The sequence below is a fragment of the Leptopilina heterotoma genome, unplaced genomic scaffold (genome assembly GCF_015476425.1).
Source record: "Leptopilina heterotoma isolate Lh14 unplaced genomic scaffold, ASM1547642v1 Lhet_21, whole genome shotgun sequence".
Lineage (NCBI taxonomy): Eukaryota > Metazoa > Arthropoda > Insecta > Hymenoptera > Figitidae > Leptopilina > Leptopilina heterotoma.
Window position 1 is genome coordinate 1654349 of NW_025110925.1, and position 24564 is coordinate 1678912.

Genomic DNA, 24564 nt, shown 5'->3' on the forward strand with positions numbered 1-24564 from the left:
ATCTAAAATTATCCAAATTTTTCAAAAATTCAAAAAACCGAATTTCTTAAAATTCAACATTTTTTCTTCTTTTTTATAGCATTTAGCTTCAATATTTTTGTGCTCTTCAGAAATACTTTACTTATTTAATAGTCTCCAACCTTTGGTAAAAAATCTAAAATTATGGAAAATTATCAAAAATTCAAAAAAACCGAATTTCTTAAAATTCAACATTTTTTCTTCTCTTTTATGGCATTTAGCTTCATTATTTTTGTGCTCTTGGAAAATAGTTTACTTATTAAATTGTCTCGACTCTTTGGTAAAAAATCTAAAATTATCGAAAATTATCAAAAATTCGAAAAACCGAATTTCTTAAAATTCAACATTTTTCCTTCTTTTTTATGGCATTTAGCGTCATTATTTTTGTGCTCCTGAAAAACACTTTATTTATTTAATAGTCTCTGTTCTTTAGTAAAAAATTTAAAATTATGGAAAATTAGCAAAAATTCAAAAAACCGAATTTCTTAAAACTCAACATTTTTCCTTCTTTTTTATGGCATTTAGCTTCATTATTTTTGTGCTCTTGGAAAATACTTTACTTATTTAATAGTCTCCACCCTTTGGTAAAAAATCTAAAATTATTAAAAATTAAAGGTAAATAACAGACATATGCAAGAAAAAAACAAATTCTGGTGTAAAATTCTATAATTAGAGTAGCACATGATACATGATGCATATAATAGTCCCACAGGTAAATATGTATTTTTAATAGAATGTTTCGTCGACCTTACCATTAAATTATTGAAATTCTAAAAGAGAAAAAATTTCTTTTCTGAACTTGCAGTAGAAACAGATATCAATAAACTACAAGTTTATTTATATAACCACATGATAAATTCATTTCTCTACAATAATTATATTCTTAGTTGAATATTCAGGGAAGGTCTCTCTCTATATATATAAGATCTCGGGGAAACTATAGATTTTCAACTCTACTTCAATCTTATATTTTTAAATCATCATAAACGATCGTTAACTTCTGTAAAAAGTAATTTAAAAATAAAATAAAAATGACTCATATCTTAGTTCAATATAATCTTATTAAGTACTACTGGTTTTTTTTTTCATCAACACATTTACAAGAAATAAGAAAAAAAAAATTATTTCGAACAACTGTCAAAATGTATTCTAGAAAGTTAGAAAAATTAAGATAAAAATACAATTACAATATAAAAGCCGAGTGTAAACCAAAAAAAAGGCAATTTTCAAAGACAGCGATTTTTTAAAGAATGTGGCAGTAGTTGATTAAGATAAAAATGGACAGTACTGGTTTGCAAATCCTTGAAAAAAGTTTTGCGATTTGGCAAAATCCATAATCCCGGCAGTATTTGTATGCAAGTAGGCGTGGCATAGGCGTACAAACATAGATATCAGTAAGAGAATTTGAATTTCTAAAATTTTATACTTTTTTTATAATATACGTTTAAATGTAAAAAGCTATGGGGTATATGCAACAAATTTGCAGTTCAACTCCAATGTAACATTCTTCTTGCAACAATAACTAATGCAAATCTCGTTGCTCGAAACATCCATTTCACAAAACTGCCTTCAAAATATTCTGTCAAAATTGATTTAATTCGTTTAACTACTGTTTTTCTTTTTTTTTATCATATATATATAATATCGAATAAGTCCTCTCAAAATTCCTGCATCAATTTTACTAATTTCACTCAGCAAAATAGTCTCCCGTTCATGCGAACAACTTTATTTCTAGTGAAAAAGAAATAAATTGTAAAACAAATTTAATTTCTCGACAAAATTGAAATAAAATTAAATATAATGCTTATAATTAACAAACACATGTGATTAACATTTTAAAATTGTAATTTATAAGGATTTCTCAAAAATTGTAAAAAAAAAAAAAAAAAATGTTTAAAGCTTCGACAGAGAAGCAAAAATGGTTAAAATTTATAAATTTCTTTTTGTTTGTTATTGTTTAAAATCTAGATCACATTTTGTCAGTTAGTCGCATGAACTGGCATTGTTTAACTCATTATTTCTTTGTACGCCTGTTTTGCTTTTATTTCGTAAGAGCCTCTACCCTCATATATTTTTTAGATCGTCTGGCAAATCATTCTTGGGATGTTTGTTTTCAAAATGTTGCTTATATGTCTTCGGATCTGGCATTTGTGCCTGAAATAAAAATAAATACAATTTTTTATTTAGTTTATAGAAAATAGTATTTAATTTAATTTAATCTCAATAGAAAAACCAGGGGCAAAATTTTTTTGGAAGGTTGATTATAATTTAAAAATTTTTTTGCCCTACCTTCTAATCTGTCTAATTAAAAATAAGGTTTTTACCAGAAAAACAATCCGACATTTTCAGGGTTGGGAAAAAAAAATTTAATTTTGTTTTTCCCTAATTTTCAGACAAAATTTTGACTTTTTCTCTGACCCTGAAGAATATTCTGATTTTAAATAAATTTTAAATTATGAAGAAATCGATCACTACGAGTCTTCGACTCGTACTTATCAATTTCTTCATGATTTATAAAGATATTTCAATTTAAAAAAAATATTATGATAGAAGAATTCTAAGAATAATTTTTGAAAAACATTTTAATATAATTTTCCGAAAATAATTGAATTTCTTAAAAGAATTTTTGTATAATTTAAAAAAATAATTAATTTTTTAATGAATTTTAATTAAAAACTAGCAAATGTTACTAGCAAATCTCGCGAAACGAGATGTTCAATTTATTATTATTATGCAAATTATAAAATTTTCAATTTTCAATTATAAATTTTTGAATAATTTCATAATAAAAATTTAAAAAATCCACTTATTAATAATTATTATTTTTTACATTTTCGGAAAAATTAAATTATTTTTTTAAACATTAAATTTTTTGCCAAAAATCAATTTTTTTTTTAAATTTTCAATCAAATTTCACGAAATAATTCAATTTTTTTCTTAATTTGTTATAAAATTTTTAAAAATCCTTAGAAACAATTCAATAATTTTTAATACAATTTTTAAAATATTTCATGAATGAATCAGGGTGTCTACTATTTTCGTTCAACAAAATTCCCGGTTTTTCCCGGCTATATCCTAATTTTTTCCCGGTTTTCTTTCTCATCAAATTTAAATTTAAATTTGATTTATTTAAATTTGATTTCGAGCATAAATAAATCTTTAAATTTTTTGAAAATAATGTTTTTTTCAATAATTTTAATTGAAAATTTGGAAAATAATTGAATTAAACAAAGAATTTTTTCAATTTTTTAAAAATAATCTTGTCTCTTTATAATTATAATTGAAAATTTGATTTTTCAATTTTATTAAAATTCTATTGATAATAATTTAATTTCTGCAAAGAATTTTACTATTTATAAAAATAATTAAATCCTTCCAAAAAATGCTATTATTTATGAAAATAATTTAATTCTTGTGAAGAATTTTATTAAAATTTTAAAAATAATAAGCAGTAATAATTAATTATTTACTTAATAAGTAATAAACATTTAATTTGCTCAAGAAATAAATAAATATCATTTATTTGAACATTCAGAAATTTGAAATTATAAAAATTTAAGAGAAATTCAATAATTATAATTATTGAATAATAATAGAATAATATAATTTTTAGAAGCAAAAAATTGATTTAAAACTGTAAGAGGGACTTTTTTAAATTTTAAAAATAAACTTATAATTACGGTCACTAACTTCCCTTAATTATTTTCAAAAATTTAAATAAAATTCTTTAAAAGAATTCAATTATTTTTCAAAAAATGTAAAGAAATTTCAATTATTTGTATAGAAAAATTCAATTATCTTGAAACAATGGAATTGAAAAATTAGAACAATCTTATTTTTCAGATCCGCTATTATTAGGGTGGTTCTTATTTTGCAAAAGTTAGAATTTTTTTGGTCGCCGACCGGATTTTCCAAAAAATCACGAAATTTCAACTAAATTATTGTTTCCTTGTCTCGGAAGAAATTTTTTTCTTTTAATAATTATTTATTTTAATGTCAGAAGCCATTTTTAAAAAATTACAAAGGATCCAAAGCAGGGAATGCAGTGAATTTGAATTTTTTGTCACGGATTTTGCAAAAACGCAGAATTTTAAGTAAATAGCTAATTCCTCGCCTCGAAAACTTTTTTTTCTTTTGATATTTATTTATTTTAATATCACAAGCCATTTAAAAAAAAATTCCAAGATGATCCAAGTTGGGGAAAACAGTGATTTGGAATTTTTTGGAATCACGGATTTTCCAAAAGTTTTGAAAACTCGGAAGCAATTTTTTTTTTATAATTGTTTATTTTAATATTAGAAGCTATTTAAAAAAGATTCACAGAGGATCCAAGGTGGGGAAAGCAGTGATTTTGAATTTTTCTGTCGTAGATCTTCCAAAAATACCGAAATTTCATTTAAAAAATCAAATTCACCGCTTTTCCCAATTATCAAAAGAAAAAAATTGCTTCCGAGTCGAGAAATCATTAATTAAGTTGAAATTTCGAAATTTTTGGAAAATCATTGACACAAAAAAATGCAAAATCACTGCCTTCCCGACTTGGAATTTTTTTTAAATAGCTTGTGAGATTAAAATAAATAAATATAAAAAGAAAAAATAGCCCCCGAGTCGAGGATTTGGCTATTTACTTGAAATTTAATTTAGATTTTTGGAAAATCCGTGCCAAGAAATTAAAAATCACTGCTTTTCCCGCTTTGGATCCTCTTGGAATTTTTTTTAAATGGGTTGCGATATTAAAATAAATAAATATCAAAAGAAAATCTTCTATTATCTATTATAAATCTCTTCTATTAAGTATCATTTTTTTCATAATTTTCTTAGTTTTCTGGAGAAAAATAGAAAAAAATTCATTCTTTTTCTTTTCTACGCGTAACGCCTTTTACACTATAATGAAAACTCAATTCAATTTAAGCTTTTAGGAAAATTTTTCCTTGATTGATTTTTTGGGAATCTTTGTGATGCCAAAGATTTGGAAACATCGTCCAAATAAAAACCATAATATGATAAACATGAATGGGCCGAAAAATGGTTTTCTTCGGTTCGAAAAATAGATTTTGAGAGTGTATCGCCGATTTCAAAAGACCATGAACACATCCGATGAAAAGGATTTTTTTTACCATTTTTCTTTACATCAGGATTTATATTCCTCTGAAATCATTTTCTACTGATTAAGAAGTGTAATACTATCTTAAAAAATTGAACACCGATAATTTATTTCACTGAAAGAAAGAGAGTAGATTTAATAAAAATTTCGACTAATGATTTATACCTACCTTACAAACAACGCAAACATGAACAAGAGCTTTTTGAGCAGCTTTCTTCTGATCATTGGCGCTATGGCCTTGCTGTTTTTTCACCTTTGCTGCTCTTTCAGCTGCTTTAGCCTGTGATTGCAGTTTTTGTTGTCCACGAGCCATTCTAAAAAGAAAATTAATATTTAGCTGCGACTAATAATTTATAATCTCAAACTGCTTTATGTAAATGTGTTATTTTAAAAGAAATTATTCACAAACTTGTTTAAAAACAGTTTTAAAAAATTATATAAGTTGCGCAAATTAATTTCCAGAAATACGACCTCCAGCAAATATTTTATTATCATGTTTTCTAGAGGTTAAGTATATTTAATTATTATAACTTTTAAATTACCAATGATTTTGTAAAAAAAATAGGTAAGAATATTTTTTTAAAATAAATTATTATCTTTTGATTTTGTACACTTTTAGCTTCAATATTTTATTTTTTTTAAGTAAATAATTTAATTAGAGGGTTGGATATTTCAAAACAATGATTAAAAGATATTTTTACATCGATTACATTTTATGTTAAAAAGTTTAAAATCATGATGTTATTACTTAGAAAACGAGGCTTCGGGGATGAATTTTTACTTGCCTTTATTTTATTTAATTAATAATTTCAATAATTTTTTTTATCTTATTTTAAACAAAATAAATATAAGTGAAAAATAAACGTTAGGTTATAAACTTTAATTTGATATAATGTTATAAAAAAGTGTTAAAAATATTTAATTATTTTCAAAATATAATTATAAAATTTAAATTTATTTGCATGAAATTTAACCAAAACTCGAAGACAAAATTAAATATAATTAAATATTTTTTAACTGAAAAGAACTTTTAAAATAAGCCTTAAAAATTATGTAAAGACAGATAAATCTTCGTAGATTATAAATAAATTTTTCAAAAAATTCAAACTTGATAGAATATCACTAAAAAATTAAAATCCCTTTCAGAAGAATCACCCACATTAAAAAATTAAAAAATTATCAAATTTTCCGAATAAAAGAATAATTTTTGTTAAAAATTTAGTTAAATATTTACTTAATAATTTACAATAATTTATTAATTAAAAAATTTCAGAAAAAAATTATGAATTAAAAATACAGAAATTAGGATTAACGAAAAGTAAAAAGATTTATAAACATTTTTAATACTAAAAATTAAATTAATTAAATATAAAGACAGATTTACTTGAAAGAGAATATTTCTAACCACTTGTTTTTAAATTTGTTTTGATTTTTGAAGGTCATTAATACTGTTATTGCGCTAATTTGTTACTTATTAATTTACCGTCACGAACATTAGGAACAAATTACAAGACTTACAAATGACATTATATACGTACAAAAAAAAGAATAGTTACAAACTTAGGTTGTGTTCTAAAAAAAACGAGTTCAATGACATAAAAGTCATCAGCGGATCACAATTCTAAAAAGATTTCAGAACACGAGGCGAAAAATGGTGTAAAATACGAACTTACGTGCATGAGAAAAAAATTCAATCACTGTCTCTTTCGGTTTACGATTTCTATCGAGAAAATACAAAAATCATTTCTACTTGTAATATTATACTATATATAAAATGAAAATTTTGTTCAATAACTTTACATATTTGAAAGTGAATGTGTGTGAGTAAAAAATTGATCTCTAAAAGAAATTAACTGCCTCTCGTCATTCAATTCACACTGAATAGAGAATATTTACTAAAATGAAAAATACACTCACCTCTCAATGTAGATTAAAAAGGAATTGTATTATAAAAATTTCTGCTTCTTGAACACAAAGTAGTTTTAGAATTTTGCGACCACGATGAACAGGAAAAAGAAGATTTGTGAAAGGTGGCGCAATATGAAATGTATATATGACAATTTTTAACAGATGTCAAGATTTTTCAGGTAACACTTAACAATTATCATGAGAAAGAAAATCGGTTTTATAAATAAGAAATTGAATATACGTTTTTTTTCTCTTATCCAAATTTGAGCTCAAGTTGAAAAAAAATTTGATAATATAGATAGTTAAAGAACTTAAAAAAATCACTGTGTGGTGGTGATCCTATTGTTTTCTTTGCTCCAACGGACATTCGAGGAAGTATACTGAAGGCAGGACAAATTTCTATTGGTGGTTTGTGTGTTCCTTAAATTCTGGTAAAATTACCAAAGAGAAATTACGGTAATTTCATTTCTTCTCGATCATTTCCATAGAATTTAAGGCCAACGTACAATAATCTTATTTGTCTATCTCCATCTCTCTCACACTCATGGCACCCTTAAGAAATGCATTTTCAAGCTATTGCAGAAACACCTTTACAGCTTCGTGTGAAGGCGATTTTGACTGAATGCACCTTTAAACTGTCAAAACGAAAACGATTCCAGGTACAAAAAATATTGTAAATTTATTAATTTCATTCTAATTTAACAACATGTAAATTGTTCTACAACGTTTATCATGTTTATTAAAGGAAAAAAACAATTTTTTTCTTATTTTCAAATATCTATTACATCAAGTAATAATAATTTTAAGACTAAGTTTCAAGTGTATTTTAGGTTAACTATTTGTGATTGTCAAAAAGATAAAAAAGTTCGTTATAAATTATTGAAAAGTGCCATTAACTTGAGAGTACACACACGGATATTTATAAAAACACGTTTTTTAGACTTCTCAAATTAAACTACATCGAAATATGTAAAAAAAATCTTAATCGAAAATTTTCACAAATTCAATTCTTCCTCTATGAGAAAACAATAAACATATTTATGAAATTCTTAATATATTCTAATCTTTGTTATATTTAAAATAATGTGATGAAATAATACAGAATATTTTATTTTTGTTTTAGATTGACTTTACAAGTCTATTTAGATGAATCCTCTGTGCTGTACATTTTAAAGACGACAATTTATTTTGGAAAGTCTATACAATTGCAAAATGATTGGGTATGTATTCTGAAGTTTGAAAAAATTTAATTACAAATTTTTATAATAATTAAATAATAATTTATGCATATTTATTCAAAAAAAAATATATATATTATATATATTTTGAAACTTTTCGAAAAGATTCACAAAAAATCGACAAAAAGTAAACATCAAAATATTAAATAAATAAAATAATTTTTCTTTTTAGTTCTTCTTTATATTGAAGCGTGTGTTATGTACTACTCAATAAAACATAAAATTATAAAAAATGTGTTAAGAAATATAACAATTTTAAGAAATCTGAATTTCTCAAATTGTCCTATGTCTTTTTTTCTTTTGCTGGCTTGTGTAATTTGTTGTAAAAAACAATTTGCCCCTAATTTAAAAAATTGAATGTTTCTTTAATAAAAAAAAGTCTTCTTTTCGTAATGAGACTTATCCATAAACAGAACCAAAAGATAATTTTTATTCAGTTCAGGTGAATGGATAATTTCACAATGTTTTTTATTCATTCTCAATAATTAACAATGTGGAAAAAAATATTTATATTATTTTATTTTATTTTATTTGTTCCAGGTAATCAACGAAAAAATTCTATTCAGAATTATAGTTCATCAATTTTTCTGTTTATTATATCTTTATATTACGTCTTGAAATTTTTTGATCAGTGCGTGAAAAATTTACGGAATGTCGTCGAACAATGAAAATGATTATTCCAGCAGTGAAAGTGATACAGACTCTGATAATCCCAGTGACAAATATGAGGATTTTGAGAATTACTATGGTACTGAAGATTACACGCCTATTTTTCTAGCCGTTCACAATGGTGATTTAAATAGTGTTAGTACTTTACTAAATGAATATAATTTAGCAGAAAATATACATGAGAAAAGAATGTTGCATGTGGCAGCAGCACGAGGTCATCTACAGATTGTCGATTTATTGATAAAAAACGGAGCTAAACTTAATGTCGAGGACGTCAAGGGAAGAACACCTTTTTACATAGCTTTACTGCAAAATAATGTTGAAGTTGCCGAGTTTCTTTTGGAAAATGGTGCACGTATTAATATTCCAAGAAAAGGCGGAAGAACAACACTTCATGTCGCGATAAAAACGCAGAACATTCAAATTGTCGACAGACTTTTGAAACAGGGTGATATAGTCAATGTACTGGATGCTATGTCCCGCTTGAAACCAATCGATGTTGCTGCCAGTCTTAATAATATCCAACTTGTGGAACTTCTTCTGAAGTACGGCGCCAAGATGGATGAAAGTGATGAGTTTCGCGAAGAACAGAAAGATGACCATAAAAGAATGACAGCCCTTCATTATGCCACTAAATTTGGTAATCTAGAAATGGTCAAATTATTAATGTCGAATGGCTTTGACAAAATTGATGTGAAAAATTTGAAAGACAAAACACCCCTAGGTTTGGCAATAGGCAAACATCGTTTAGGTATTGTGAAATACATGCTTGAAAGTGGATCAAAAATAAATGAGGATATTCCTCTCATCGATCTCTGTGAAACTGATGAACATATAAATGTCTTGAAATTTCTACTTGATCACGGTATAAAACAAGTTACGGATCACACAAAAACTCCACTTTATTGCGCATTAGACAGGCAAGAGTATGAACTTTGGAAGTACCTAATAACCTGCTATTCGAAAATTGATGCTGTATTGTGCTCCAAGGAGACTGAACTTCATTCCGCTGTGCGCGCAAACAACATTGAAAAGGTACAAGAAATTCTCAAAAAAATAAAAGTAAATTCTTTATCTGGTGAATTGGGACAATTCGCAGTTTACATCGCCGTTGAAAACGGGAACGAGGAAATGTTAACGATTCTCCTGGAAGCAGGCTGTTCAGTTGAAAGTTGTTTTAGGGACAAATTATCTCCTCTCCATATTGCAGCCACATTCGAACATACACGCTTGGTGGAAATTCTTCTGAAGTACGATGCGAGGATTAATTCAGAAACAAGAGCATTTCATCGCCCATTCGATTTCGCAGCAGTTATGGGAAATTTAAATATGATTAAATTTCTTATAAACTCTGGTGGTAATCTCATTAGAAAAAAGAAATACTTTTCATCACTAGGGTATTTATTAGACGAAAGTAGAGTTTCAGAAACAATTACACGTTCAATGTTTCAAAATCTATTAAAAATGACAGAGTTGTTATTGATTGCCGGAGATCTCGAGCATAAAAGTGAAATGCATGTTGGTTTTTTGTTGTCATTTGCTAATATTTTAAGAGTTTCTAGCGAGGATGAACAAACTTCGATTAGTGACAATAAAGACATTGTGAATAGTGAGGAAGAGAAATGGGAATATCGTCCTGAAATTGCGAGATGCTTGCTTAATTATTTAAAGGAAAAAGAACTTAAAGAAGTTTTAAATGATGAATTAAGTTGTAATCCAAATATTTGTGAATTTGTTATCGACTACTACGATTCCAATTTCATTCCCATTGATTATGAATTTAGTGGAAATGATTGGAATGATTTATTTATAGTGAATGAAATAGAGGACGTTTACACGCTTTTGAAAATTACACAAAATAATTCAAATTCGGGTAGATTAACAAAAAATGATGATAAACTTTTAAAGTTGGTAATTGCACGTCTTGAACTGTTAGAACCCAGTTGCAAGCAAATAATGAAATATTTCCATTCAAGTGAAGATAAAACAAAAATTCGCAAATTTCAAAATAAATTTCAACAGCAGATAGTAATTATGCAAAAAACAAAATTTAGCGATAAATTAAATTTGACTTTTTACGATATTCTAGTAAAGTCTACTGATAAAATTGCGAGTTGCGTAAGACATGAGAAATTATTACATACCAATAAAGTATCGTATGCTAAATTTTCAGCGTATAAAAAATTTTTAAAGTTGCGTACTGAGAAAATAAAGCGTAGAATTGAGTTGATTGACATATCCACGAATTGTTTGTATCATTATATTCAAAGGAATTATAAAATTAAATTTTCAACAACTGATTTAGAAGAAATTTTACAATATCTTTCAATGAGCGATCTTGGAAAGTTGTCAGCAGTGTTTTCTGAATTTTCAGACTATAAAATAAAGTGGTAAATATTAATCAACGATGGAAAAAATTTGAAATTTCATTATAATAGTATGTCAGTCACAGTTTCTATACTTTTTAATTTAATTAGACAGAAATATTTTTAAAAGATGCTTCTTGTTATCAATTTGTTGCATCTACTGCAAAAAGTTTTGTACTCTCCATTATATTTTTGTATTGTCTATTGTACTTGCTGTTATATGTAAGATAAAGTTAAATTATTTAATATTTCGCACTAGTTTCATTATAAAGTGATCATTGTAGAAGTACCTTTATACTTTATTTATATAAACAACAACAGAGCCGCGTATGCACCTTTATGTTTTAAAATAAGACATTATTTGTCAATACTTCTTCAAAATAAAATTTTCAACTAAAAAGGCTAAAAAGTAATTAAGTACATACCTACTTTATAACTATTATTCACTTTACTGATCTCGGAGTATTTTATGATAGTGTTTGAAAATTTAAGTTTGAAGAACCCAGATAACAATCGTGCGTCGCATTTAAACGCATGTTTCTTGCACTAACTGCGACTTACCAGATGAGTCGGTTCATATACGCATCTTACTATCGTCTGTGACGCTGGTAATAATGCGAGTGTTGTGAACTGCATTTCGTAAGCGCCTGTGATACAAAATGATAAGCATGTTCCGTTCACAAGTGCGACTCACTAGAAGAGTCAATCCATACGCATTTTACCATCCACAGTGCGAATGCTGTGAATGCGTGTGCAGTGAACTGCACTTAATACGCACGCAATTAATGATGCGCAACCACCCGTATCGGCAATCACACATTTTATAATGGTGACAGCATTGTTTGTGGTGTGTTATCAAAATAAGTTTTTATTGTGATTTCATTTTTTATTGTTTTTTATTGCGATATTATTGTGAGGAATTATTGTGGATTTAATTTTTAGTACTGCAGCAAAATAAGAAAGTTAAATTTAATTTGTTTAAAGTACATATATATTTTTGTTGTATTAGATATAACCTCAAAAAAAGAATTTGGAAGTTTTTAACAATTTCAATTCCAAAATTGTACTGAAATATTAAATTAAAATCGTTTTTATAAATAACATTTTAATTTAAAAAAAATTACTAATGTCAATAATCTTTTCTTTTTATTTAATTCAAATAAGGCTGAAGTATAAATATAATTTATTCGCATTATACCGTCACGCATGTGCCCATCACAATATGCGACAGTTATGGATCGCATATGATGACGCATCTGAGTGGTCCAGTGAACGCGCATAGTGCGGATAAATCGGCACGCGTGCAGATGATATTAGTAGCACACAACGCGCATTTTGTTATCTGGGAATTTTAATTGCAAATTCTAAAAATGCAATCCCATTTTTTCAGCAGAAAGCGTGAAACCGAAAGCAGAATTTCCTAAGTGCAAGAGAAATAGTCAGCTAGTCTATCTCTCTTGTACTTATGATTTTCTGATTTCGGTTTACGCTTACAGCATTTTCAAGCTAATGCAGAAACACCTTTGCAGCTTCTTGTGGTGGCGATTTTGACTGAATGCACCTTTAAACTGTCGAAACGAAAACGATTCCATGCACAAAAAATATTGTAAATTTATTAATTTCATTCTTATTTAACAACATGTAAATTGTTTTACAACGTTTATCTTGTTTATTGAAGGATCCAAAAAACAATTCCTTTGTGATTTTCAAATATTTATTACATCAAGTAATAATAATTTCCTATTGTAAGACAAAGTTCCAAGTGTATTTTAGGTTAACTATTCGTGTTTGTCAAAAAACAATTCCCAGATTTTTGCTAATCTCAAAATTGTACTTTAAAATCTTTAAAATTAAATTGTGCTGTAAGACAAAATTTCCTGTTTATTTGTATTTTTGTTATGGAATGTTCTATAGACTAATAACATTTTATTTTTTATCATAAAATGTGTGAATTTAAATGCCCTTTTAGAAATTTCAATGTTTCAGTTTTACAATTTTTTTTTAATTTATAACTTTTAAATTTGGTACTTAATAATTGTTTCTATTTATTGCCTATACTTAGAACAAGTTCTGAAACTGAAACATTAATTTAAAGTAGTCATTTTACAACAGGGAATTTAAATACGCTGATTTTCGTAATTTTACGCGTTTGGATAGCTTCTAAATGAAAACACATTATTCGCCAAAGCGATTTATAAAACTATAAAAAGACCATATCAAAACTATATAACTACAGGAAGTTATATTACAGTGTCCTTTAATTTAGAAGTTTATAGATATGATAATTTCTAAATTTTCAAATCCATTATGTAAATTCTTGAAATATTTTATTGTGTTTTAGATTTGAAATTGAAATAATGTAAAAATTATTATAAATTGTAAATTTATGAAAATCTACGAATTTATCTTCGTTATATTTAAAATAATGAGATAAAATAATACAGATTATTTTATTTTTGTTTTAGATTGAGTTTACAAGTCTATAGATGAATCCTCCGTGCTTTACATCTTGAAGGCGACAATTTATTTTTGAAAGTCTACAACTGCAGGATGATTGGGTATGTATTCTAAAAATTATAATTACACTTTAAAGTAACATTATAATTCACAAGTAAAATTGAAATTTAAGTTTAATAAATAAATTTTAAATATTTTTTGATTATATTATATTATGTATATAAGGGTAAATCTCACGATATAAGGATAACTTGGGTACTGTTAGTTTATAACTGATACAAAAAAAATTCATTTTTGTAAAATCAAGTTTCCATAAATTATGTCACAGGTTTTTTTCATTTTCTTTAATAATGTTTAATAATAATGTTATCCATATTTTAAATAGTTCTTTGAGTTAATTGGTTGCCGGCACTGTGGTGTCATTAGTGAGTTTTAAAAGTATAAGTTGGTAGTCATGTGTGGACGAGAGAATCAGGATGTCTAAGATAGACTAGCAAGCGAGACGTCGCGCAAAAAGAAGTATCTGTAAAGCAGAAGGGCAATCGTGCCGTAATTTGTAACAGTAATCGTATTTGTTGTTGAGTGTGAATTGCGAGAATAGAGACCAAGTTGGGTCGTAATCGAGGACTTTAAAGTGAACGTTGTATAGTATCGGTTAACCAAATTCTTAAGTGTATATCAAAACTGAGCACAAGCCACCTTTGTTGTCAATAAATATTAATTCCTATATTACTATTCTTACACACGAGGCTTTTAATTAAAACAAAACCGTCCTAACAATTCAGAAGTGGGATACGGTGGATGCGGTTATGTGAATTCTTGGTGGATGTGGATTATTATTGAATTGTGCGAACATGTGCTCGTGGAAAAAGAAAAATGGCCGTCGCGAAAAAGGTCTTTCTTTCGGCGACTGCTAAGAAAGTGTTACTGTGTTGTTCTGAAGTTCTGTTGATAATAGTGACGTATGCCATCTAGTGGTAAGAAGAAGAACTTCTTAGAAGTGTACAGTACCTGTCAAAATGTCACAACATCAACAACAACAACAACTTGCGGCCAATGCTCTTGTCGAATTATCTTTATCAGACCAATTGCCACCGGGAGCAATTCGCAGAGAAGACGGAACTGTGGTATTTCTAAATGGAGAATCTATTATTCCGGAAGGCCCCAATACTAGACCAGGACAGGGAAGTAACGGAGGCCCGTTACAAAATAGTGTTATTTCTCCGGGAGTGGTAGATCAATCGCAATTATTGTTGGCATTGACTACTATTTTGCAGCAAAATGCAACATTAATAGATAGAGTAACTCAGAGCCGAGATCAACAGACACATCATTACAATGTATTACCGGATTTGTCTCACAATATCGTCAATTTTAATGGAATCTCGGGTGCAGCTAGTGCGAGAGTGTGGATTAAGCAATTGGAATCGACGGCAACATTGCATAAATGGACAGAAACGGTTGCTTTCGAAACCGCCCGTAGTCACCTAGAAGGTGCTGCCAAAAACTGGTATTTGGCCAATATCGATGAAATCAGAGACTGGAAATCATTCAGAAAAGCATTCTCGAATACTTTTTTATTAGAAAAATCACTTACCGAGAGATTTCAAGAAATGCAAGCTAGAATTCAACAACAGCAGGAAAATACCACGGAATATTTTTTTGACAAGTTGCGACTATGCAAAGCATTGGGATTTACGTTGGATGAAATAAAGAAGCAAGTCGCTATAGGACTACGATCACGAGATTTGAGTGTAGCTGTCATGAGCAAAAATCATGTGGATGTAGACGACTTACTACGTAACATAATCGAATTTGAATCATTGGATACGGCAAGAAGACAGTTGGCTGATTCGTCGAGAGATCAACGTCGAGCACCAGAGAGTCAACGCAGAATTGGATCGAACTTACCACGACAGTCTTCCTATGTTCCTGAGCATCGTGGAGCAATTCCAAAATCATCAGGTAACGTCAAACAAGAGGAATCCAGCAATATTGTTTATTCGAATGAGGTAAGCTCTGAAAGAAGTTGTTATCGATGTGGTAAAAAAGGTCATTTCGCGAAAAATTGTTTACAAAAACCGATTAGAAATTGCTTTAATTGTTCGGAACCCGGTCATTTGGCTAAGGATTGCCTAAAGCCAAAAAGAATGATGAAGGCTGAAACTAATATTATTTCGGAAATTGAAAGTGTAGAGACGATTAATAAATATATCAAAAATGTAAAAATTGGCGGGAATGAAATATTAGCTTTTATCGATCCAGGCAGTTCAGATAGTATAATGAAGGAATCCGTTGTTGAAAAATTCGAATTTTGTTTTAATAAACAAGAGAATGAAATTGAAGGTTTTGGTGGGGGAAAAGCATACTCAAAGGGAATAACTAGACAAGACGTGAAAGTCGATAATTGTGAAATTAAAAATGTACTTTTCAGAGTTGTGAATGATATGGCACTGCGTTATGATGTCATTATCGGCAGAAATTATACTGAATTACCAGAATTAGCTTTTTATCGTTACGGAGACAAATTTGAAATTATTTCTAGTGAAAATTTTCCCTTTTCTCATTTTCCTGAATTACCAGTGTCAGGTAAACCTGTGGTGAAAGAATCAATATGGTTACCACCTGCGTCTATTAGTTTTATTCAAGTGAAAATCAGTGATTCGAATGAAATTTTACCTGTCAAAAATTATAGTAGCGACGTGATCAAACTTGATAAAGGTTATGTTTTTAATCAAAAAGTGACAGTTTCGGAAGTTAGAGAAATGAAACCGCGAAGAGAACCGATTACAGAGAATGAAGTAGTAGATATATTAGAATTATCGAAAGAAAGAAAATTAGAATTGCTCGAGTTGTTAAATAGATATAGAATGTGTATAGCCCTTAATCTGTCAGAACTAGGTTGCACACACTTAATTCAAATGGACATTATAGAAAAGCCAGGGACGCAGCCACCTTATTCGAAACCGTATATTACAAATACTGAGAAGCGAGAAAAAATAAAATCAAAGGTTGCAGAATGGAAACAAAATAAACTGGCAAAAGAAACTGTAGCTGCTTATGCCAGTCCATGTTTACTCGTTGAAAATCCAGATGGTTCTACACGCGTTGTAGTAGATTATCGAAAAGTTAATAAAAATACAATTCGCATGAATTTTCCTTTACCAAATGTAGACGATGGGTTGGACGCGTTATTCGGGGCTAAAATTTTTGCGGTTCTAGATTGCGCACAAGGATATCTGCAGATTCCCTTAACTGAGTCGGCTAAAGAGAAAACGGCGTTCATAACGCAAGATGAAACAGGGCAATTTGAAAGGGCGATGTTTGGCCTAATGAACGCGCCCTTTTATTTCGCTAAACTCATGAAAATGATTTTTGGACCGTATGGGAATCAGCTAGCTATAACGTACTTTGACGATATTCTCGTTCACGCAGTATCGTGGGAAGAACTTATGTTAAAAATCGAAAAAATTCTAATTTTGTTGCGAGACGCGGGACTAACCTTGAATATAAAAAAGTGCAAATTTGGTCTTGACCAGGTAGAATATCTAGGATATTCGTTCGGAAAGAACGGTATGAGCCCGGGAGACAAAAAGATACGCGCGATTCTCGAATTTCCGACACCCACCGATGTTCATACTGCACGAAGTTTCCATGGGTTGGCAAGTTTCTTCAGGCGATTCGTGCCCGGATTCGCAACGATAGCAGCCCCCATTGTAGAATTGTTTAAAAAGGACGAAGTTTTTCTGTGGAATGAACGACGTAATAACGCATTTCAAGAGCTTAAATTGAAACTTGGGTCACAACCGGTTGTAGGATATTACAATCCACAGGCAGTTAGGACGGAACTACATACCGATGCTTCGTCGTTAGGTTTAGGTGCGATGCTACTACAGGGAGATAAGAGCAATGAGTTAAAATTAATATACGCTATCAGTAGACGCACTTCGGAAACCGAAAGACACTATCATTCGTCTAAATTAGAACTAATGGCTATAGTCTGGTCGATGATTCGACTTCATCGATTTTTGATAGGAATAAAATTTCACGTGATAACCGATTGTCAGGCCCTAGTGCACATTGATTCTTGTAAAACAAATAACCCTCAGATAGTTAGATGGTTAAACTTAATTTCCGAGTATGACTTTGAAATTCATCACCGTTCGGGTGAGAAAATGAATCATGTAGACGCGCTGTCACGTGCACCAGTGGAAGAAGCGAACGATAATTTGATAATGGCTACGAATTTTAATATTTCTGTACGCGAGGACGAAATCATGATGTATCAAAGATGTGATGAATTGCTAGAAAGAAAGATTAAAATTTTAGAAAAAGTCGAGAATACAAGAACGCGTCGAGAGAAGGGGGAAGTGGTCGATTATGTTCTGAGAGATGGTATATTATTTAAGAAAGACCCACGAATTACGGAAAAAGAATTGTACGTTGTTCCGAGAGCGATGCGCAAAGCGCTCGTGATTAAAAATCACGATTTATCAAGTCATTTCGGTGTTGACCGCACGATAGCTAGAATAAGTGAGCATTATTATTTTGCACGAATGCGAAATTATGTGCGCAGGCATATCAATGCATGTGTGGAATGTTTATTTGCGAAACGTAAACACGGGAAGCAGGCAGGGGAATTGCACCCTATTCCTGCAGGAAAGAGACCTTTCGAAATCGTGCACATAGATCACCTCGGACCATTTGTAACATCGTCTAGAAAGAACAAATACATTCTCGCGTTAAACTGTAATTTAACAAAATTTTGTCAATTATACGCAGTTAAAGATACTAAATCTAGCACGACGGTAAGAAAAGTTGAGGAGTTTGTCCATCGTTTCGGAGCGCCGAATCGAATAGTAACGGATCGTGGGACAAGTTTTACCGCCGAGAATTTTAAACACTTTTGTGAGTCTCATGGGATTAAATTGACGCTTAATTCAAGTCGACATGCACAGGCAAACGGTCAAATCGAGAGACTGAATCAAACCATTTTGCCTGCATTACAATCCAGTATAACGGATACTGAAGGTCGTTATTGGGACGAAAATGTCCGCAAATTAGAGCGTGATTTAAATACAGCTGTATGTAAAACAACAGGGCGTACTCCGTTCGAAGCTCTTTACGGATATGTACCTCGATTTAATGAAGGGCTCGCACGAGAATTATCTGAGAGATCGGAAACGTATTGTCCGCCGGAAGATGTTCGGGATGAAATTTGTGATAAGATTGAGCGTGAAAAATTGATGTGGAAAGAGCGATATGATAAATCCCGATTATTAAATGTGAAATTTCAGTTAGGTGATATTGTTGCCGTACGATCTTCGAAAGTCGCTAGTGGAGAATCAACCAAGTTGCAAGCCAGGTATAAAGGACCTTTAGTTATAACGCAAATTCTTCCTTCCGATACATACAGAGTCCAGAGTCTTGCTGCTAAAGGTGATTCGAAACGAGCGACTACAGCTCACGTCAGCCAAATTAAAATCTGGAGTGCCTTTAATAGTGTAAGTGATGATGAGAGTAGTTCCGATGAGTCAGATCCAAATGTAAGTGAGCAATCGATGAATGTTAATGATAATGTGCTCGAAAACATTGTAAGCGACGAATCGAACTTAAGAAGTAAGCGTATCATTCGAAAACCTCGACGATTGATTGAAGAGTAAAGTACGTATGAGTAATAATTACATTGTTGTGAATGAAACATATTTTTATTGCAGCTTGGAGGACCAAGCTTAAACAAGGATGGCCGATTGTTATCCATATTTTAAATAGTTCTTTGAGTTAATTGGTTGCCGGCACTGTGGTGTCATTAGTGAGTTTTAAAAGTATAAGTTGGTAGTCATGTGTGGACGAGAGAATCAGGATGTCTAAGATAGACTAGCAAGCGAGACGTCGCGCAAAAAGAAGTATCTGTAAAGCAGAAGGGCAATCGTGCCGTAATTTGTAACAGTAATCGTATTTGTTGTTGAGTGTGAATTGCGAGAATAGAGACCAAGTTGGGTCGTAATCGAGGACTTTAAAGTGAACGTTGTATAGTATCGGTTAACCAAATTCTTAAGTGTATATCAAAACTGAGCACAAGCCACCTTTGTTGTCAATAAATATTAATTCCTATATTACTATTCTTACACACGAGGCTTTTAATTAAAACAAAACCGTCCTAACAATAATTAACAATATACAAAAAAATATTCCAATATTTTTTATTTTACTTTCTTTGTTCCAGATAATCTACGATAGACTTCTTTTCGGAATTGTAGTTCATCAATTCTTCTGTTTATTATATTTTTGCATTACGTATGGTAATTTTTTTGATCAGTACGTGAAAAATTTACGAAATGTCGTTGAACAATGAAGAGGATTATTCCAGCAGTGAAAGTGAGCCAGATTACGATGATTACAGTGACAACTATGAGGATTTTGAGAATTACTATAGTACAGAATATTACACACCTCTTTTCCTTGCCGTTCACAATAGTGACTTGAATCGTGTTAATACTCTACTGAATAAAAAAAATTTAGAAAAACATGTGCATGACAAAAGATTGTTGCATGTGGCAGCAGCACGAGGTCATCTACAGATTGTCGATTTGTTGATAAAAAATGGAGCAGAAATTAATGTCGTGGATATCAAGGGTAGAACACCTTTTTATATAGCTTTACTGCAAAATAAAGTCGAAGTAGCCGAGTTTCTTTTGGAAAATGGTGCACGTATTGATATTCGAAGAGAGGACGGAAGAACAACACTTCATGTCGCGATAAAAACGCAGAACATTCAAATTGTCGAGAGAATTTTGAAAAAGGGAACTATGGTGAATGTACTAGATGATATGTCCCGCATGAAACCAATTGATGTTGCTGCCAGTCTTAAGAATATCCAACTTGTGGAACTTCTTCTGAAGTACGGCGCCAAGATGGATGATAGTGGTGAGTTTTGCGAAGAACAAAAAAAGGTCTATAAAAGAATGACAGCCCTTCATTATGCCGCTAAATTTGGTAATCTAGAAATGGTCAAATTATTAATGTCGAATGGATTTGACAAACTTGATGTGAAAAATTTTAAAGACAAAACACCCCTAGGTGTGGCAATAAGCAAACATCGTTTAGGTATTGTGAAATATTTGTTTGAAAGTGGATCAAAAATAAATGAGGATCATCCTCTCATCGATCTCTGTGAAACTGATAAACATATAAATGTCTTGAAATTTCTACTTGAGCACGGTGTAAAACTTGTTACGGATCATACAAAAACTCCACTTTTTTACGCATTAGACATGCACGAATTTAAACTTTGGAAGTACCTATTAACTTGTTATTCGAAAATCGATTCTGTATTATGCTCCAAAGAGACTGAACTTCATTCCGCCGTGCGTGCTAACGACATTGAAAAGGTACAAGAAATTCTCAAAAAAATGAAAGTAAATTCTTTATCTGGTGAATCGGGACAATTCGCAGTTTACATCGCCGTTGAAAACGGAAACGAGGAAATGCTAACGATTCTCCTAGAAGCAGGCTGTTCAGTTGAAAGTTGTTTTAGGGACAAATTATCTCCTCTTCATATTGCAGCCACATTCGAACACACACGTTTAGTCGAAATTCTTCTGAAATACGGAGCGTGGATTAATTCAGAAACAAGAGCACTCCATCGCCCATTGGATTTCGCAGCAGCTTTGGGAAATTTAAATATGATTAAATATCTCGTAGACTCTGGTGCAAATCTCATTAGAAAAATGGAAGAAATTTCATCAATAAGATATTTATTAGCCCAAAGTAAAGTTTCAAAAACATTGACACCATCAGTATTTCAAAATCTATCAAAAATGTCAGAATTGTTATCAATTGCCGGAGATCTCAAGCATAAAAATTACTTCCATGTTTGTTCATTGCTTAGAGATGCCCTTAGATTACCTGTTTTTGACGAGGACGAACAAACTTCGATTGGTGACAATAAAGAGATTGTGAATAGTGAGGAGAAAAAAGGTGAATTTTGTCCTGAAATTGCGAGATGCTTCCTCAATTACTTAGACAATAAATTACTCAAAGAAGTTCTAGATTTTGAATTAAGTCGCGGAAAGTATTATTCAGGAATTTGTGAAATTATTATCGATTACTATGATTCTAAATCCATCTCAAATCATTGTAATTTTAGTGGATGTAATTGGTCGGATTTATTTATTGTGAATGAAATAGAGAAGCATTACAAGCTTTTGAATATTATACGTCATAATTTATATTCGAGTAAATTAACAGACAATGATAATCAACTTTTAAAGTTGGTAATTGCACGTCTGGAACTGTTAAAACCCAGTTGCAAGAAAATAATTGAATATTTCGATTCAAGTGAATATAATATAGAAATTGACAAAGTTCAAAATGAATGTCGAGAGCAGATAATAATTATGGAAAAAACAAAAGTTATCGAAGAATTAAATTTGACTTTTAACGATATTCTAGTAAAGTCTACTGACAAAATTGCGAGTTGCATAAGAGATGTGAAGTTGTTAAATAGCAATGAATTAACGTATGATAAATTTCCCGCGTATACAAAACTTTTAAAGTTGCGTATTGAAAAAATAAAGCGTAGAATTGAGTTAATTGACATATCCACGAATTGTTTGTATCATTACATTAAAAGGAATTATAAAATTCAATTTTCAACAATTGATCTACAAGAAATATTACAATATCTTTCAATGTGCGATCTTCGAAAGTTGTCATCAGTATTTTTTTAATTTTCACACTATAAGAAAAAGTGATAAATAATAATCAACGATGAAGAAAAACTTTAAATATCATTATAATATCTCAGGTACAGCTTCTGTAGATTTTTAGTTTGATTAGACTGATCTATTTTTAAAAAACACTTCTTGTTATCAATTTGTTGCATCTACTGCAACAATTTTTGTACTCTCCATTATATTGTTGTATTGTAAATTTTATTTTTGTACTTGCTGCTATATGTAAGATAAAGTTAAGCACGCTTAAATTATTTAATATTTTAATATGGAAACAAATAATTTTGGCAAAAAATTAATGGCAAAATTTCGTCGCAAAATAAAAATATTTTTTATAAACTTATTGAATTTTATTTTTCAACTAAGGGTACAGTCACACGATCTCATGCAAAACTTATGCATGCAGGTTGCCATGGTAGCGTTCAAGAGTGAGAGAGACAGGAAATTATTCTATCTCTCTCACTCTCGAACGCTACTATGGCAACCTGCATGCATAAGTTTTGCATGAGAAGGTCTGAACGCTCCCTAAGAAGAAGTAACTACATACTTTAACTATTTTTCACTCTAGAGGTCTTTGTTAAAGTATTTTATGATAGTGTTTGAAAATTTAACTCTCTGCAGATGCTAACGACCGTTATCGTCAAAAATCGTCATTCTGGACGCCTGGTGGGGACTATGGGAGTTACGTGCTTTGGCGATAGAGTGGAGATAAGTTAGCATCAGGGAGCATTTACACCTTCGGTAAAAATTTCCCGAACGGAAAATTTTTTATTGGAGTAAGAGAGACAGACTGTGTATCTGACTCTCTTACTCCAATGCAAATTTTCCTTTCTGGACAATTTTTACAGAAGGTGTAAACGCTCCATCAGCAGAGGGTTAAGTTTGAAGAATTTTAATTGCAAATTCTAAAAATGCAATCCCATTTTGTCAGCAGAAAGCGTGAAACCGAAAGCAGAATTTCCTAAGTGCAAGAGAAATAGTCAGCTCGACGGCTCCCGTTGATATGATCTTGTTTCAATTGTCAAAATAATAAAATCGTCTTTGGAGCTCAGTTCAATATGATCTCTATTGAATTGTCAATTTAATATAATCTCGCAGAAGTTTCCGTGTAATAAAATCTTAATTCAGAGTAATTTTAAATTCACTTAAAAAATAAAATATTAATTCGTTTTTAATATTATTTTAGGTTTTATGATTGAAAAATTATTAATAAAATAAAATATAGGAAAATAAATGAAGAAAATTATTAAAACTTTTAAAAATATCAGAAAAATAATAAATTAATAACTATAAAATATTAATTCGTTTATAATATTATTTCATACTCTTCAATAATAATTAATTTAATAATTAATTTAATGGAAAAATAAATAATAAAATTTTTTTTTTTTTCATTTATTAGCAAGTGAAACTTCAAAAGAAGTTTATTTCAGCTGAACAATAGTTTATATACTTAGACACAATAAACTGTCAAAAAATATTAAAAGAAACAAACAATTATACTAGAAAAATAATATTAATTCATTCATACATAAACAGTTCTATACTTTTAAGTCACAATTTTTAAAAAATGATAAAACAAGCACACAAGCCGCAATATTTGGTTCAGCAATTATAGTTTCAATATTCAGTGGGAGTTGGAGATTAATTTTAAATAACTCTTGGAGTAAGCGTTGTCTTTGTAATTCAAAAAGTTTACATTGCCATATAATATAGTTTAAATCCTCAGTTTCAAAGCCACATTTACAATTAGATTTATTGACAATTCCTAATCGATAAAGAGAGAAACTAACTAATTTTAATTAATAAAATTCATTATTCATTAAAAAGTATGAAATAATATTGCAAAAAATAAAAAAATTATTAAATAAAAAAAAATTAACAACTGAAATTTTTTTTAGGTATAAAGTAGGTAATATAAATAATAAAAAATAAATATTTTTATAAATAAAATAATAATTATCAACAAAATAAAATGTAATTAAAACGTAATGAAATTTTACTTAATTTTAGTTTATTTAGTATGTTTATTATTAATTAGTTTCGTATAATTTTATTTTTTTTCTAAT

At 29.7% G+C, this 24564-nt stretch overlaps 3 protein-coding genes across 5 annotated transcripts; 2 read left to right on the forward strand and 1 right to left on the reverse strand.

The window, feature by feature from the left end:
- Positions 1–666: 666 nt before the first annotated feature.
- On the reverse strand, positions 667–7406 carry LOC122501488 (zinc finger protein 706-like). 2 transcript variants are annotated; one of them, XM_043610993.1, is made up of 3 exons: positions 7040–7406; positions 5292–5436; positions 667–2172 (listed from the first exon to the last, which is right to left on the reverse strand). In XM_043610993.1, exons 2-3 carry the CDS (start codon positions 5433–5435, stop codon positions 2083–2085), a joined length of 234 nt encoding a protein of 77 aa, XP_043466928.1. In that variant the 5' UTR covers position 5436; positions 7040–7406; the 3' UTR covers positions 667–2082. The 2 variants fall into 2 exon arrangements, with proteins under 2 accessions (XP_043466928.1, XP_043466929.1); XM_043610994.1 differs by lacking the exon at positions 7040–7406 and adding an exon at positions 6796–6937.
- A 155-nt stretch (positions 7407–7561) lies between these two features.
- On the forward strand, positions 7562–11553 carry LOC122501486 (ankyrin-1-like). The gene is made up of 3 exons (XM_043610989.1): positions 7562–7689; positions 8154–8250; positions 8809–11553. Exon 3 carries the CDS (start codon positions 8920–8922, stop codon positions 11329–11331), a length of 2412 nt encoding a protein of 803 aa, XP_043466924.1. The 5' UTR covers positions 7562–7689; positions 8154–8250; positions 8809–8919; the 3' UTR covers positions 11332–11553.
- Positions 11554–12844: 1291 nt separating this feature from the next.
- On the forward strand, positions 12845–22811 carry LOC122501487 (ankyrin-1-like). 2 transcript variants are annotated; one of them, XM_043610992.1, is made up of 3 exons: positions 12845–12909; positions 13769–13861; positions 19987–22811. In XM_043610992.1, exon 3 carries the CDS (start codon positions 20099–20101, stop codon positions 22490–22492), a length of 2394 nt encoding a protein of 797 aa, XP_043466927.1. In that variant the 5' UTR covers positions 12845–12909; positions 13769–13861; positions 19987–20098; the 3' UTR covers positions 22493–22811. The 2 variants fall into 2 exon arrangements, with proteins under 2 accessions (XP_043466927.1, XP_043466925.1); XM_043610990.1 differs by having other exon boundaries at positions 12872–13048.
- Positions 22812–24564: the final 1753 nt, after the last annotated feature.

Bases quoted from the DNA above. Each gene is read 5' to 3' on its own strand.
- LOC122501488 (XM_043610993.1), bottom strand. From the start codon at position 5,435: ATGGCTCGTGGACAACAAAAACTGCAATCACAGGCTAAAGCAGCTGAA. The intron at 2,173-5,291 runs GTAGGTATAAAT...TTTTTATTTCAG, and splicing joins ATGTTTGCGTTGTTTGTAAG to GCACAAATGCCAGATCCGAA.
- LOC122501486 (XM_043610989.1), top strand. From the start codon at position 8,920: ATGTCGTCGAACAATGAAAATGATTATTCCAGCAGTGAAAGTGATACA.
- LOC122501487 (XM_043610992.1), top strand. From the start codon at position 20,099: ATGTCGTTGAACAATGAAGAGGATTATTCCAGCAGTGAAAGTGAGCCA.